The sequence below is a fragment of the Galeopterus variegatus genome, unplaced genomic scaffold (assembly GCF_000696425.1).
Source record: "Galeopterus variegatus unplaced genomic scaffold, G_variegatus-3.0.2 Scaffold1039, whole genome shotgun sequence".
NCBI lineage: Eukaryota > Metazoa > Chordata > Mammalia > Dermoptera > Cynocephalidae > Galeopterus > Galeopterus variegatus.
Window position 1 is genome coordinate 271180 of NW_007727150.1, and position 17059 is coordinate 288238.

Below are 17059 nucleotides of genomic sequence, written 5' to 3' on the forward strand. Positions count from 1 at the left end.
AGGACACTGTCTTGCATAGTAACTTTTCCATAATAGCATCAGGGCCCTTGAGAAGGACTAGACCGGCTAAGCTGCTGTCCCTAGGCCCAAGCATGTCTTTCCTTAAACATGTGGAGTCATGGCGGCAGTCTGGTGGCCAAAAGAGGGAGCCCAAAGGGGACTATCATGTTAGTGCCAGCCTCATAAGTGGTGGCTGTGCACGGGTGACGATGGTTTTAATTGCTCCTGAAATAATGTGCTTACTTCTCACCCCTCGGGTGCCTGAGTTTAATTACCGTCTTAGGTCATACATGCAAATGTGTCTGCTATTCGTCCTGGTCCCAGTGAACAGCAGCCCTGATTCCCAAGCCTTCCACTTTGCAGCAAGACTGGTAGCGAGAAGCCGGAATGCCACTGGCCAAGCCAGTCTCCCGTTAGAACTGACAGGCAGAACCGGCTCTAGGGGGTGCCAGCCCCAAGTTCTGGGTCTGGATGAGCTGAAGAGTTCAAGGCTGTGCCAGGGGAGTCCTTGCTGCCTTAAGCCCTAGAGGGCCTGAACTCATGAATCCTTGAGGATAAAGGAAAGAGTTGAGAAGCTAGAAGCTCTCAGCCTGCAGAAGAGACCATGCACCAGGCGTTGCAGACTCAAAAGCCCCGGAGGGCTGGGTATGCAGCAGGGAGGTGAAGTGATCGTAATCAGCCAGCTTTTGCAGGCCCAGAGTAGTCCATTTCCCAATCCCTTAGGATCCCCAAATTGAGGTTTTTATGTAAAATCTGTTTTTAAAATTTTGGCAACTAATTAGGATTTTAAAAAACACCACTACAGGCTGCCTGGGGATAGGGATGGGGTGGGGATTGATTGGGAAGGAGCAAAGAACTTGGGAGTGCTGGAAATGTTCCATCATGATTGTGGTGCTGGTTACCCAGGTGTATTTGTCAGAACATGTCAAATGGTACGCTTAAAATGGACACGTGTTATTGAATTATACTTAAGTAAAGCTGACTAAACAGAAAACGGCAGGTGTTGGGAGTGGAAAGCTCACGGAAGCCCAGGGAGAAGTACTGAGGTCTAGTGAGTTATTCTGCACTTCTGCAACACTCCAGGTGCTTGTGTGCTCTGACGACCTTCCTCCCCATCCGTGTCTGGACCTCCTCTTACATGGGTAACTGTACCAGCACCTGATTATTTAATCACTTTGTTCCGAGTGGGAGCCTGAGTCGATGTGGAAATTTATAGCACTCCCTACATGCAATAACCCATGAGGTAGTGCATTTGTGGTATTAGCCCCATTTTACGGATGGGGAAACCAAGGCACGGTTGTTAGGAGGAAGAGGAAGAAACCAGAGCCAGGTGGTCCAGCTCTGTTCTTTGCCACGACGCTGCGCTGCCTGCAATTGTGGCTACTGTGGCGAGCTGGTGTTGATCCTCACTGTATCTGCAGGCCCCAGCATGTAATTCATTGCCAAGAAGCCAGCGTCTAGCAGGGCCCCCTCCCTGAGCCACAGCGCAGCTCTGCGGACAGTGTTGGCGGCATTCAGCAGCTCTCATTAAAAAGACAATTACCGGGGCCTGGGGTTTTCCTGGGGAATCCTGCTGCTTCCCATTGTCTTCTTCAAAGCTTGGCCTTCCAGCCCTGCCAGGACATCACCAACTCTGCGATCCATTTGCTTCACACCAGTGGTTCCCAAGCTCAGCTGAACACGGGAGTCATCTGGGAAGCTTTAAAAAATACTGATGCTTTGGGTTCCACCCCAAGGTTCTGATTTAATTGGTCTGGGGTAAGGCCTTTCAAAGCTTCCCAGGTGATTCGAATGTGGCGAAGCTTGCGAACCACTGCTCTAAACCTTCAATTTATGTTCTCTTCTAATGTCAGAGGGCCAGGAGTTTGGAGGGCGGAAGACAACCACAGATGAGAAATACATGTCCCATGGAAAAGTGTTTGTAATAAGTGAAATGAAAAAAAGGATAGAAAACACAAAGCAACCCAGAGACTACTAACAATTGCTAAGGAAACTGTGTGCTTTAAAAACACTTTGAGTTCCTGTAAACGCATGTGGTCTGGAGATATACTCAACATCCCAAGCCTATCTTAAATGTCTCACTAAGAGTGGCTTTCTGGAATCTCTGCATTAATATTGCCTGTACTGCTTCAGACACAGCCCCCAGGAAAAGGTCCACTGGTCTGCCAATCAATGCCAGGAAGGTCAGTCAGTCAACTTTCCTTCTCGGGGTCTTTGTGTGCCCAGGGCCAGGTGGCAAGCCCCTCAGTCCAGCCTGTAACAGAAATGCCATGAGACGAGCCCCAGATGGGCAGCCTTCTTTCAGGGTCGAGCAGATCTGAAAGGGTACCTACCTGAATCTGTCCTCTAACCTCAAGAGTGATAAATGCCTTTATCTGACAGTCAGGAAATGGTGACATTCAATCATTTAAAAACATGAGTACTAATGCCAACTTGCTGCCTTAAAGTTGGATAAACGATACGTAAAACACTCCAGTAAGACTGTCAGGCCCAGTTCAACAATTTACTTCTCTCCAGAATCAATTTTCAGACAGATATCCATCACTGAAACCTGGAAAGGGTGCATCCACGGTTGTAAGTGGGATAGGTGCGTCATGCTAGGTGGCAAATGAGCCTTTGTTACTGCTGCTCTATAGACATTAAGTATAAAGAAACGTGGATGGGTGCCAGGTGGACTGTGATGGTTTTGTGATGCGTCAACTTGACAAGAGTCCCCAGTTATTCAATCAAACACTATCTCGTATTAGTACTGTGAAACTATTTTGCAGATGTAATTAAAGACACTATTCAACAGACTTCAAATGAGGAATTATCCTGGATTCTCTTGGGTAGGCCCAACTGAGTCAAGCTGGAAGGTCTTAAAAGCAGGGCTGAGGTTTCCCTAAGAAGAAATTCCACCTATGAAATGACAACTTCACCCGTGCCCCTGGAATCCTGCTGCTCGGCATCTTCCCTTCTGGCTGGCTGCTCTGTGGAATTCCAATTTGCTCACCCAGGCCCCATAGTCACAGAAGCCAATTTTTTTTTCTTTTCCTGACTGGTAAGGGGGTCGTAACCCTTGGCACGATATGGTCTGCACCATGCTCAGCCAGTGAGTGCACCAGCCATCCCTATATAGGATCCGAACCTGCGGCCTCGGCGCTACCAGCGCTGCACTCTCCTCAGTGAGCCACGGGGCCGGCCCCAGAAGCCAATTTTTTTTTCTTTTCCTGACTGGTAAGGGGGTCGTAACCCTTGGCACGATATGGTCTGCACCATGCTCAGCCAGTGAGTGCACCAGCCATCCCTATATAGGATCCGAACCTGCGGCCTCGGCGCTACCAGCGCTGCACTCTCCTGAGTGAGCCACGGGGCCGGCCCCAGAAGCCAATTTTTAATATACGTATCTCCTCCTGGTTCTGCTTCTTGGGATAAATCCTGATATAGACAAGCAATGGACAAGAATGTCCACCAGAGGGCCTTCCAGTGGCCTGACCGTGTATAGAAACATACAATTCAAGATACTTTGATCATGCTATTACAGGCAAAGAAAAATAAAATGTTAATAAAATATTATACCTCTTCAAGGGGCAGATAGCAATCACAGTATTTCACCTCTCACTTTTACATAAATGTACTGCCCACACACCATGTCCAACATTACCCTAGAATAGTGCTTTCTGCAACATGGTGTTGTATCTGCATTACCCAATACAGCGGGCATTAGCTACCTGTAGCTATTGAGCACTTGGAGTAAGGCTGGAGAAACTGAGAAATGGAATTCAATTAATTTAAAGTGTTCTCAAACCTTCTAGAAGCCCTACTACCCTCCACTGAGAGCTACCTTTTATTTATTTATTTACTTATTTATTTCCTTTTTGTCTTTTTTCGTGACTGGTAACGGGATCGCAACCCTCGGTGTTGCGCCCGCACCATGCTCAACCAGTGAGCGGACCGGTCTCTATATGGGATCCGAACCCTTGGCAGGAGCGCCGCCGCGCTCCCAAGTGCCGCACTCAACCGAGTGCACCACCCGGCCGGCCCGAGAGATACCTTTTAATCATTCTTTTACCTGCTTTCCCCAGGAATAAAGAAGCCACATTCCAGGTTTGCGCAGGATCTCACCGGGAGTCCCTCTGGTTTGGACAACTATACGGTATGTGACCTAGAAGCTACAATCCTTAAGATAATCTATAAACAGCTCTGCATCTCCCAAATAAGATGTCAGAACTAGAGAAGTCTCACTCTGCCTCCTCCCAGCTTAGATCCCTGTTCCGACCCCATTTCTCCTGAGGGACACCATGTCTCCTCTCTCACCTTTTGTCTCAACTGCCCTTCCCAAGGACTTATGCAAATATCCACAGACCCCTTTCCTCACGCCTCTCCTTATGACACAAAACCTTGAGCACTTGCAGGCCTACACCCTACCATGTGCCCCATGAACACTAAAGAGGAAGGACAGGCTCACAGAAGCAACGTACAGACCCAGACTGATTTGTATACACACACACACGCACAGAATATTCTCATGACCAATGAGTCTTTTTATTTTGCACACAAAACCACTGGGGATCTTGCCTGTGTCCACCTTGGAGATTACACTGGAGGGTACACACGGCTCCAGACACTTGGTGGAAAGCAAGTATGAGATAAACAATGACTTGGGCCCAATCACATGATTGTAGAGCTTGGGTTTCCAGCAGGTTCCAGACGGTCAAGCTTGGCTTCTGCAGCAGTGCTAGGGAAGCAGTGAGAATGCCACAGGGGTGGGAGAGGGGAGCTAACTACCAGAGGCCCCAGCAAGTCTTGCTCGGGGGCCTCGAGCTGTCCTCGCTGACATCAGGGGCAGGGTCTAACAGCCGACTAGAGGCTCGGGCTTGCCGGCTCACTGCTTACTTGGCCAGGGGGTTTCTGAAGTTCCTGCCAGCAAACTTAGCCTTGCTGCCCAGCTCCTCTTCAATCCTTGGGAAGCACAAGAATAAAGGGAGGAGGAGAGAAAAGGAGAGATCAAATCTCTGTGCAGTTCAGTTTTTACCCCCAGAGATGTGGTCAGACACAGCCCTGTTCCTCCCAGGAAGTTGAGTTCCCAGAACTCTCCAGTCTGTCCAACTTCTTCTAGAACCCTCTAAACTTGTGCTCCTCTGAGATGCCAGCGATATGCTCTTCTCATCCTCCCAATTCACCCTGCAAGGTATTGTCTACACTCCCCACTTCCCCTCCCTGCCCCCATGTTTCTGAGGTCAAAATAAACATCAAGATCACTATTTCCTGGAATATAAAAATCCTAATGCTTTTTTTAAATAATGAAAGAACAAAAAATAAACAGCACGGGGGGGAAAAAAAGAGGGTGAACTTATTAAAAAACAAAATGTGTATACTGTTTGGATCCTGAAGTTTTAAAAAAAGGCATTTTGAGACAATCGGGTGAGCGAATAGTTTTGCTATTAATATTATGAAATTACTATTAATCTTGGGCAATATGATGGTCAGAGTAGTTATATTTTAAAATCTTTATCTGAAAAGCATTTACATATGAAGTATTTATAGATGAAATCACAAGATGTCTAGACTGTGCTTTAAAAATCTCTGGTAAAAAATAAAGAGTGGGTGTAAAGAGACAAAAAAACTGAGGATTATTGGGAACTGCTGCACCTGGGTGGCTGGGAAAGGGAGAACATTCTACTGTTCACTCTACTCTTTTATGTATGTTAGAAAATATCCAGGATATGGGCCTGCCCATGGCTCACTTGGGTGAGTGTGGTGCTAATAACACCAAAGCCATGGGTCTGGATCCATATAGGGATGGCCGGTTAGCTCACTTGGGTGAGCGTGGTGCTGACAACACCAAGTCAAGGGTTAAGATCCCCTTACTGGTCATCTTTAAAAAAGAAAAGTAAAGAAAAGAAAATATCCAGGATATGGGCCTGCCCATGGCTCACTTGGGGGAGTGTGGTGCTAATAACACCAAAGCCATGGGTCTGGATCCATATAGGGATGGCCGGTTAGCTCACTTGGGTGAGCGTGGTGCTGACAACACCAAGTCAAGGGTTAAGATCCCCTTACTGGTCATCTTTAAAAAAGAAAAGTAAAGAAAAGAAAATATCCAGGATAAAGTTTAAAAGAAGGGGTAGTATGGGAGAACTTATGAATTGGATGTGGATGTTCCTTTTTCCTGCAAGTCTAGAAGAAGGGGCAAATCTCCCTGTGTTCAGGAGCTTCCCAAGGACACACTGAGACAGGAAAGGGACCAGAACGTCAACAGCTCCGAACCTGGAAACCTAGCTGTTTGCCCTTTGGCAATTTCCTCCATCTCTCTGAGCCCTGGTTTCCTTATCCACAAAACAAGGGTGAATTAGCTGAAACAATCACCAATATTAGCTGTCTTCTAGCTCTAAAAGTGTACGGTTAAGTTGTCAAAGGGGATCCCATTCCCTCTCCCACCAGAAGATGGCAGCACTGTACGGAACAGGCTCCTGCTCGTCAACAGTGTCGCCAAGGCTCCTCAGGGTCTAGACCCAACTCTGCCCCAACCTAATGCTGCTCAGGCCTCTGCTCCCTGCACTGCACACCACCATCTGCACAAGACCCCAGAGCCAAGAGCTCTCAGTGCAGGACAGTGCCCACACTCAGCGCAGACCCCAGCAGTTGAACCACAGGCCCCGTAGTTATCAGGAACTCTGTTTACCTGAGGAGCTGGTTGTACTTGGCCAAGCGCTCAGATCGGCAAGGTGCACCAGTCTTAATCTGAAGGAGAAAAAGAAAGGTCACATTTGCTTGTAGTGGACACTGAGTCTCATGGGCATCTTGGGGCAAGGAGAGGGTGCCCTGGCAGAGAGAGAATTTCTAAAGGAGGGTCTTTGACCCTAGGAAAGAGGGAAAGCATCCCAGGCAGGGCATTCATGACCCCATTCTGTTCAGGCTCATGAGCCATGGCGTTACATGGGGGACACAAGCACAAAGGATGAACACGGCCTTTGCTTCTATGAGTTTTATCAAGCTGAAGCAGCAGTGTACGTAGCCCCCCCACACCGCATTTTGGGTCTTCCCAGGAAGTTGAAGTCAGAGAGAAGAAATATAGAGAACCTTTAGAGAACGTTTCATTCTAAGCAGCTCTTTACCTGGCCAGTGCAGAGCCCCACCACCAGGTCGGCAATGAAGGTATCTTCAGTCTCCCCGGAACGATGAGACACCATAACACCCCAGCCATTGGACTGGGCCAGCTTGCACCTGGAAGCCAGAAAACAACTCAGATGGCCCGACCCCATTTCCTGGCACCACGAACCCTGCCCCACCCCGCCTCACTGCTGGCAGCCCAGCGGAGGGGCCATCAGCACAGAGCTCAGGAAGATAAGCAGAGGCCAACCCTCGCCCTGCCCTGAGCTGCTCCTGTGACAGCCTGCTCAGCCCGTCGTGCTTGCAACACCGGGCCTGGCCTCCTTGAGAGGAGACAGACTAGTCTTCTCTGACACACCCCTTCACTGCCTCTCCATATGTGAAATTAAAGCACATTTCTGGGGCCACGAAGGAATTAGGACCAGGCCACCACTGTTCCATGCTCAGTCCCCTTGATGTCATCACTTACTTTAAAGGCTACCTGGAGTTCAAACATAAAGCCATTACAATTCCAGGATGTCCTTAGTCCTAGTCAACAGGACTTCCCAACCCCAGAAGAAAGGAGCCCTTGTGCTGATTCACAATCTCTAATGGTGTGAAAGCCACTCTCCCGGGAGGGCACTTACGCCTGAAGGGACTCGGTCACGGAGCCGATCTGATTCACTTTGAGCAGGAGGCAGTTGCATGATTTTTGGTCCACAGCCTTGGCAATCCGCTTTGGGTTGGTCACTGTGAGATCATCCCCCACCACCTGGATTCCTGCACTAGCCGTGAACTTCTTCCAAGCATCCCAGTCATCCTGGTCAAAGGGGTCTTCGATAGACACCACTGCCAGAAGGAGAGACAGTGTGAGCCTCCCGGTCTGCTGAAGCGCAGCACTGACAGGCTCACTGCCCTCTCGACTCGCTGCTCACCCGGTCTCATGCCTCCCTCACCTGCACGACAGCAACAGCCCCACACTCATCTCCTGGAAAACTCTGCTCTACCAACCTGCTCCTGCAGCAGGGCATAGGTTACCCACACTCCCGGGCCCACGGGGGGTGGCTTTTTTTTTTAAAGGGGACACTTACCTGCCCAGGGTAGTTTGAGTTTAGTGCCCCCGAGAACAAGAATAGAGGCACGCAACCACGCCCCCTCCTCCCTCCTGCACCATCTCCCCCTCCCCACCAATTGCTCGGCAACAACATCTCAGAATGTAAAAAAATGATGATAAATAAATTTGTCTTTTTTTCGTGACCGGCAACAGATCGCAACCCTCAGTGTCGCGCCCGTACCGGACTGGGACCGGCAACGGGATCGCAACCCTCGGTGTTGCCCCCGCACCTCGCTCAGCCAGTGAGCGGGAACCGGTCTGTATGTGGGATCCGAACCCTCGGCGGGAGCGCCGCCACGCTCCCAAGCGGCACACTGTAGCAGTGCGCCACCGGGCCGGCCCTGATAAATAAATTTTTTTTAAAAAAGAGGAGCAGACTCAGAAGTGTGAAGACCTGAGTTTGAGTCTGGCTCAGCCTTGACCAAGTAGTTCAGAAGTCAGACTTCTTGTCTAAATTCTTGCTCCACCATTTGCTGTGTGCCCTTGCATATGTTATTAAACCACTCTGTACACCTCAGCTTCCTCTCCTGGAAAGCGTAGTAACAGGCCCTATCCTATGTGCATTAAATGATGCAGCATCTGGAACAGAGCCCAGCTCACAGGAAGCATGACATGTTTTAGTAACAAGTGGCCGTTATGATTCTCAAGGCTCGGTTTCCTGTATAATGGGGCGCAAACTGCACCTGCTCCATGAGGCTGTTACGACAGAAGGTAGTGGGACTTTGCGAACAACTTATCACACACTGTTGTGTGATACTGAGGCTCCTTCGCTACTCCAGGAGCCTTGGTGAAGACCCATGTGTGTACACTGAGTGCAGCCCCTGGCAGAGCACCCTCATCCTCACAGCCGGCACCAGTTAGCCAGCCAGATGCTGCAGCTGCTCTGCTGCACAGCTGCTTGGCGGCTGGAGGAGGGAGAAAGCACCCCAAGGAGCAAGGAGCACTCACCTGGGTAGTCCTTGATGAAGGACTTGTACAGGTCGGCCAGCTGGTCGGGTGTGATGTACCTGCTAGCGTCATCGGGAGACTTGAAGTCCAGGTCATACTTCCCAGACCTGAAGAACTCAGAGGCAGCCACGTCCATGCCAATTACCACCTTGTCACTGTAGCCAGCTTTCCCGATTGCGTTCTTCAGCAGCTCCAGGGCTGGAAAGAGTTGGTGGCAACAAGTTAATAGGCAAATAGAAGTAAAATTCCCCTTTGACAGCTGCCAAAAGGGGACTATAACAGAAAGAGCATAGGGTGCTCTAGCCCTAACATCAGTTTTGATGACGCCAATGATGTTTCTCTGCTTTGGGGTGAAAAACCATTGGTCAGGGCCTCAGTGAATCACCAAGTGGGAAATTAAGTACTGAATCTTAGAGTGCGGTGTTCTGACACCAAGGTCAAGGGTTTGGATCACTGACTACTGGCCAGACACCAATAAATAAATAAATAAATAAGCACTAAATCTAAAAACAGCCTTTCTCACTGACAAATGCTCCCACATTTAGTGCCCAGGAACAGCTGTGCTGGCCAAGATGCAGTTACAGTGACCAGCTGAGATCAGCTGTCCCCAGGAATAGGCTTTAAATAGAGCTGAGGCTGGGATCCAAGAGGCAGCCCAGTTATAGGAGAGCCTTACACTGCAGCGCCGCACTGAGCAAACGAATAGACACTTGGCTCCCGCTCTGCACGAAAGATGCCCAAACTACTAGGTTAAACCAGGTGAAAGGGCCATTTATATAGGTCAAAAATGGCTGAATATCATCAATCTTATATGGCTAAACCAAAGATCAGGATGAATATTTTCTTTCACCAGCTGTCCTTGAAGGCAATGGATATATGCTTGAGCACTGTTTATCCTCTAAAACAAAGAACTCAGCAGTGAATAAGACCTGTCCTAAGACTTTCTTAAGGATTCAAAGCAAAATCAAAACAGAGACTGTTTTTGAAGTATTTCCACAAAGAATTACCGTGATTGACTTTATTAAAATAGCAATTAATTGGGCTGGCCCATTAGTTCAGTTGGTTAGAGCACAGCCTTATATCACCAAGGTCACAGGTTCAGATCCCCGTACTGGTCAGCTGCTCCTCCCAAAATAAAAATAAATAAAATAACTATTAATCATCTTCCTGAATAACTGGCATCTTCTCGCACAAAGAGATTTCAAACCTTTGCCACTGAAAGGTGAGCAGGAACAGCAAGGAATAAACCGCCTTTCTCTACCCCAGTCAGCCTGGCTTAAACAAATCATCAGGTAATTCAGAAGTCAAATTAATGAAGACAATGTTATTCTTTAAAATTAAGCTCCCAGTCCCCAAAACCCTGTGTACAGAGTCTTGATCCTCGAAGAACAAAAGGCGGAACGACCATCGTTCCCAAAGTGGCAGGTGTGAAAGACCCAAGGACACGGAACTGCGCTGCACAGCTCAGGGATCCCCGCGGCACCTTTACCTTCTTTATTCTCCAGGATGTTAGGAGCAAACCCGCCTTCGTCCCCCACGTTGGTGGCATCTTTCCCATACTTCTCCTTGATGACGTTCTTCAGGTTGTGGTACACCTCCGCTCCAATGCGCATGGCTTCCTTGAAACTCGCTGCACCGACGGGGAGAATCATGAACTCCTGCATGGCCAGCTTGTTGCCCGCATGAGAACCGCCGTTGATCACATTGAAAGCCTGGGGAGAGGCAGAGTGGACCAGCATGACACCGGGCCTGGAGAGTCAGCAAGCCCCCGTGTCCGATCACCCGACTGGGTCCTTGAGGAGCACGAGCGGGGCCAGGGGTGGCTATGGGACGCCTGCCAGGTCTCTTTGGATAGCTGTAATATTTATCACCAGGAGAAGCACTCGCTACTATGTCAGCTAACACTAACACCCTAACAAGGAGAGTACTGCTGTCACCAACACCCCCCACCCCCCAATCACAAATAAAGGTCCTAGGGCGCAGGCAAGTGGAGTCAGTTGCTCAATCATGCTCAGCAAGGGGCAGAAGAGCTGTTTAAGGCCAAGACCTCCAGAACCTGCTCTTTCCCACTGGGCTGAGATAGTCACGTGTCTGAGATCAATGTATAGGAGGTCTCAGATCCCTGCGAGAAAGGTGACACCCCCACTCCTGGCTTAGAAGTTCCAATAAGCCACTCACCGGGACTGGCAGGATGACTTCAGAGTTGCCAGCCAAGTCGGCAATGTGGCGGTACAGGGGCACCCCCTTCTCTACAGCGCCAGCCTTGCAGACAGCAAGGGACACCCCCAGAATGGCGTTTGCACCAAACTTAGCTGGAAGAGAATAAATGGTTAAATGAAAGTATTTCTTACTCACCAACCTGCCTCCTGCTGGTCTCCTGCCTGTTAGTGCCACTGTACAGCACCGCACCTGGACTGCGTTGTCTCGCTTCAGGCATTCAGACTAGAAATGCAGACGGCATCCCGTGCACGCCCACCTGCCTCCCCGTAAGACAAAGCCCCTTTGGATGACAAACTGGTAAATTTCATAAATTGCCTGATTTATTAAAAAGGGCAAACCTCTTCTGGGTAACCATTTAAACATTCTGCTGTCACCTGGTTATGCTCCTAATATTTAAAAATGTCATTTCTTGAGGCAAAGAAACTGGAATAGACCACAGACTGTCATTTAGTTCATCCTTAGGGATTATTCCATCTCTTCCCAGAAGTTTTTAAAAAAATCTCCAGTAGACCCCCCAGTCTTCCCTGGCAAACACTCTACCTCAGTTCACTCACATTTATTTTCTGTTCCATCCATCTCGATCATCAGCTTGTCAATCTTCTCCTGCTCCACAACATTCAGTTTCTACAAGGGAGAGAGCAGGGTGAGGGCGGGGAGGGCTGGGCACACTCTTCCTGCAAAACCTCCACTCGCCTGCCACGGAAGCAACAAAACTTCTGAACTGTGCAAAGTCAAAATCAATTCTGTGCTCGATGTTTGTGTCTTAGGCAAAAAAATCAGGAGTGAGGGTGGAGGGGGGGAGCAGGAGAAAATGAAGGAGAGACACAAAACTGCCTTTTCCTTGCTTTAATGGTATCAGTCATTTATTTCAGCCAACAATGTAAGAAACAGAGACTATAAAACATGATCCTTGGGTCACAAACATTATAGTCTACCCAGGGAGTCCTAAATGACATGGTACACAAGACAGAACTGTCTGGTACATGCTGCATCAGCTTTTACTACAAACGGGTATGGCGTGTGTGGGCAACAGGCAAATCACAAAGGCCACCGCTCACTCAGACGTGCCGGCCCTTCAAAGGAAGGCTCTGCCGCTGTCCCTCTTGGCCAGCCCCACTGAGGGCAAATCTTCATCTTCTGATGAAAGGGGTGTTTTGCAGGTAGTCCAAAATCACTTAGCAAATGTGTAATGGCTGATCAAAATGTATATTTTTGGTGAGACTATAAAGTAATAAAACTGGTGTCTTGAAAACTGGCTCAAAGTAATTTTTTAATAAAAATCGACATTACTTTAAAAACTTCCTAATCGAATCAGTGCATTATTTTATACATGTTATTTATATACAAACTAAAACATGAAAAGAAAATCATCCATAGCCTCGGCATGCCATGTTAAAGACTTGGCATCTTTTGCTGTTTGACACTGGAAAAAGCATGCAGTTACCCAAGCAGACAGCTTTAGAGGCCAATCCTCACCATCAATTAAGTTCAAATGTGTTTCTCCCGTGGGGACAAATCATCAAGGGAAGCTCTGCTCACTGCGTTAATCATGCCACGCAGGGGTACGAAGGGACAGAGAACAAGGTATGTGTGGAGTGCCTGGGAGACTGGATAGAGGGCATGTGCAAGTAAGGCAGTACCAAGAAATTTTGTCTGGGGACCATTCGGGAAGGGACCAATTAAGAGGGCCACAAAGGCCAGGCCAAATAAGCAAGCCAACACAGGAGCACCTCGTTTTCCATCAGTGCACAGGATGAATTCAAGGAGGGGAGGGGCCAGACGCAAGTGGGATGGGTAAGGAGACTGCGGCTGGCTTTGGACAGGCTCAGAGGGCTTCTCTACACAGGGATTTTCAAACTGCTCCCATCTGGGAAGCACCACAGGAATTATGAAGGCAAGGGCCATAGGGAGGATAAATGTGACAAAAAATTGCTGAGTAGGTTGGGTTGTTGGGTTCCCTAACCCCATTTTACCTACATCAGCTCTACTCTTCTCTGTCTGATACACTGAGGTTTCAAGAGGAATTTTATTTAACAAGAATTCCATTGTTAAAAACAAAGTCAGTAGAAATACAATAAATAATTCCAAAGGTTGTGAAAAATGAGTCACTGTGGACACTACCTCCAATACCCCCGAGAGAACTGCTCTTAAAATCTTAATTTCCCAAAGGTCAAGATAGTTGCAGGGAAAAATAATCGGGGCTCTAAGACAGGCTCCCATTCCTCTGATCCAATTCCATGTGCTATTAGAAGTGGACACACAGGCAGAGGACAGGTTAGAAGTGTGTCGTGCATGAATTGTTCTCATGCATGACAGGGAATCCAAGTGGCTTCTGCAGCTCTCAGAATAAGCTCTTCTGTGAACAGGAAAGCCCCTGGGCCTGGGAGACATTCTGGTGGCATTAATACACATTAGTTATCAGGAGGCAGGTCCTACCTTGCTAACCAGGGCAGGTGCAATAGTTTTATTGATGTGCTCAACAGCCTTTGAGACACCTAGAAGGAACAATCAAATCAAATTACTGACATTAACAGAAAAAAAAAAACAACAAAAAAAAACAGGCTTGAGCAGCACTGCTAGAGAGAACTGCTGATGCTGCTGATGCAGAAGCCACCAAAGGACCTTCCATGGGGCCTCTTTAAAATCCCCAGCCCCCTCTTCCCCATAGAATGGGAGGACTTTCTGGCCCAGTCTGAGTGCTCTTACCCAGGACCCCAGAGGGTTACAGCCACACAAGAGCAACCAGCTCAGAATTATCTGCCAACGGAGGTTAGTTTGCAAGACCATGCACTGGAAACACCAGCTGCAGAAACCGAAGGGCGTCCGGTGCGTTACCTGAGTGCACAAGGCTGGTGCCAGGAACTCATTAATATACTTAACGGGCCTGGAGATGCCTGCCCAGTAGAGATGGACAGAGAAGGAGGCATGAGAGACTCAGGAGAGAACAGGTGACGAAGGACCCGGAGGGAGAGAGCGTGAGGAAACAGGAAGGCACAGGAGAGCATTTTGGGCACCATGCGTTCATTCTTCCAGAACTGCTGACCGACTGAGCACTTATTACCGCCAAGACACAGCACTGTCCTAACCCAGGCAAGTCCCCACACAGGCCATTAAACAACGGTAATGTGCTTATGTGTGGAGAGAGCTCTTTGTAGCATGTGAAATGGGACTAAATATGCAGCCTTCCTATAGCACCATCACTGTGACTCTGGCCCAGGGTTTCTCAAGCTTATTTCATTATCACCTCCTCCCCCCTGCTGCCTTTACACTTTCCCCCTAACCGCCCACCCCCTCACCCCTTGAAGTTTAAATACCTCCGATATGCTGTACATCTGTTTATGTCTAGTGGCCCTTTGGAGGGCCACAAACCATGGTAATGTTGTAAGATTTTCTGCCTCTCCCTCCCCCTGGGGTCATTGCCCTGCTGATAATGACAGTGTAACCCCATGTGCTTTGCTTTTCTGGAATCCGGCTGCACAGGCTGTCTCTAGAAAGGTGAAAGCTGCCCAACACATGGGCCGGCCCGGTGGCTCACTGGAGAGTGTGCCGCTTGGGAGTGCGGCGGTGCTCCCACCTAGGGTTTGGATCCCATGTGGAGACTGGTTCCGGCTCACTGGCTGAGTGTGGTGCGGGCGCGACACCGAGGGTTGCGATCCCGTTACCGGTCAGTAAAAAAGACAAAAAGGAAGAAAAAAAGAAAGCTGCCCAACACATGGGCCGGCCCGGTGGCTCACTGGAGAGTGTGCCGCTTGGGAGTGCGGCGGGGCTCCCACCTAGGGTTTGGATCCCATGTGGAGACTGGTTCCGGCTCACTGGCTGAGTGTGGTGCGGGCGCGACACCGAGGGTTGCGATCCCGTTACCGGTCAGTAAAAAAGACAAAAAGGAAGAAAAAAAGAAAGCTGCCCAACACAGCCGATCAGAGGCTGGCTCTGCCACAGAGCAGCGCTTCTGTGAGTCAGTCAACTACAATGGCTCATCTGTAGGTCACCATTAATGGCAGGCCATCAGCTAGACCTTCCTTGGATACTTTCTTGCCCTGGAAGAGGGCTGATGGTCTGGAAGGCCCACAGGGCCCTCCTGGGAGAACAAGGAGACCTTTCTCTAGTATTAGTTATCAGGTCCTGTTCTGATCCTTGGGTCCCCTGGCCTAACTGCGAAGGAATATTTCACAGAGGGGAGCCAAACTGCAATAGAAACAAGCATTAAAACTCTAACCCTCAATTTACAGGCTTAGGAACCCTGGAATCAATAAGCCAGCTCTCGGCTCTCCCGTGTGCTGGTGTGCTGCTCACCATCAACAACAGTATGTGTTTAGGCAGGTTTCCCACCCTCCGGTACGAGACCCACCCAGAGAGGAGGAGGGGTCTGGGGAAGGCCAGGAGCGGGGCTGGGGGCAAGGAGGCCGGGCTGCAGCCTCGCTCCAGAGGCGAGCGGCAGGTTCCAAGTCTTACCCTTCCCCATATAGCGAGTCTTATCATTGTCCCGGAGCTCGAGGGCCTCGTAGATACCCGTTGAGGCACCACTGGGTACAGCAGCTCTGAAGAGACCTGGACGTGAGGAAAAAGCAGTCACGATTAAGAAACACAGTTACAGCATAAGCCCAAGCTCACTCCCACTCACAGAGGGCATCTGTCATCAGGAAACAGTTTCTTCCTTTTGCTAACTGGGTGACTGAAATGGTCTGTTCTTCCTGCCCTGCACATTTTTACGATTGTGCAATGCAGACCTCACTACATAGCTGATGAATTTCTCTATTTTACAGAAAACACTCTAGAGCAGAGCTTTTGACTTGAATGTGCACACGTGCCAGCCGGGGATCTTGTTAGAATGCCAACTCCGATACAGGGGGTCTGAGAGTCTGTGTCTCTAACAAGCTGGCAGTTGGTGCCCTGCAGCTGGTCTGTGGACCACTCCCAGCAGTACCACCGCCCAAAATACAACACAAGCCATGTAGGGGATTTCAGATTTCTAGTGTCTATGCTGAAGTTAAAAAGTAAAAAATGGGACATAAATTGGCTCAAGAGGAATCTCTCTGTAGCTCCTCTGCTTCAGTTTGGACAGCAATAAATGCCATTTTGGGGGTTCTCTACCCATTAGGAAACTGGAAAACAGGGTAGACTGGGGGGGAAAAGGCATAAAGACAATAAAAAGTACAAAGTTTAATAACACGAGGACACAAGCACTGAATCACGCACTACCAGATACAGAATCTAGCCATCTGGCTACACCTATTCTGTGGAACATGGAAATGGCGATCTTGAACCAATGCACAACGACAGACAGTATCCAGAACGGTGCTGCAGATGTCTGGTTATGTGGGACAGGCAGGTTTAGGGGAGCAGGAAGTGTAGGCAGCCTGCTGAATCTACGTGAGCTTGGAGGGAATTCCCCATCTGAAGTGTGTGAAGAACTGGGGGTGTGGGGACGTGAAGGCAAATGACAGGAGCACACCACTGAGCAGACGTTTCAACCGAACAGTCTGCTGGTTCTCCATGCCGCACCTGCAGTGGTCGTGTATGATCAGGACACGCGCTCTTCTCGAAACCCACTCTGGCTTCCTACATGTCCACCAGGCACTGGATTCGGTGAATAAGAGATGAAAACAAGAGGTTCAAAGTCTATGGACCGTGGGTGGTAACAACGTGGTAATGTAGGTACACCCACTGCCAAAAATGCACCCTCGGGGCGGGGCGTGTTGATCCTGG

At 49.1% G+C, this 17059-nt stretch overlaps 1 protein-coding gene across 1 annotated transcript in view; it reads right to left on the reverse strand.

Annotated features, from left to right (window-relative positions):
- Nucleotides 1–4500: 4500 nt before the first annotated feature.
- Nucleotides 4501–17059, reverse strand: part of ENO1 (enolase 1, (alpha)) — a 17045-nt gene continuing 4486 nt past the window's right edge. The window contains exons 3-12 of the mRNA XM_008574399.1: nt 15806–15901; nt 13790–13848; nt 11908–11977; nt 11312–11445; nt 10623–10845; nt 9134–9331; nt 7719–7920; nt 7098–7206; nt 6665–6723; nt 4501–4941 (exon numbers count right to left, since the gene is read on the reverse strand). Coding sequence (XP_008572621.1) covers nt 4872–4941; nt 6665–6723; nt 7098–7206; nt 7719–7920; nt 9134–9331; nt 10623–10845; nt 11312–11445; nt 11908–11977; nt 13790–13848; nt 15806–15901 — 1220 coding nt within the window. The 3' untranslated portion in view covers nt 4501–4871. The remainder of the gene's footprint in view (nt 4942–6664; nt 6724–7097; nt 7207–7718; nt 7921–9133; nt 9332–10622; nt 10846–11311; nt 11446–11907; nt 11978–13789; nt 13849–15805; nt 15902–17059) is intronic.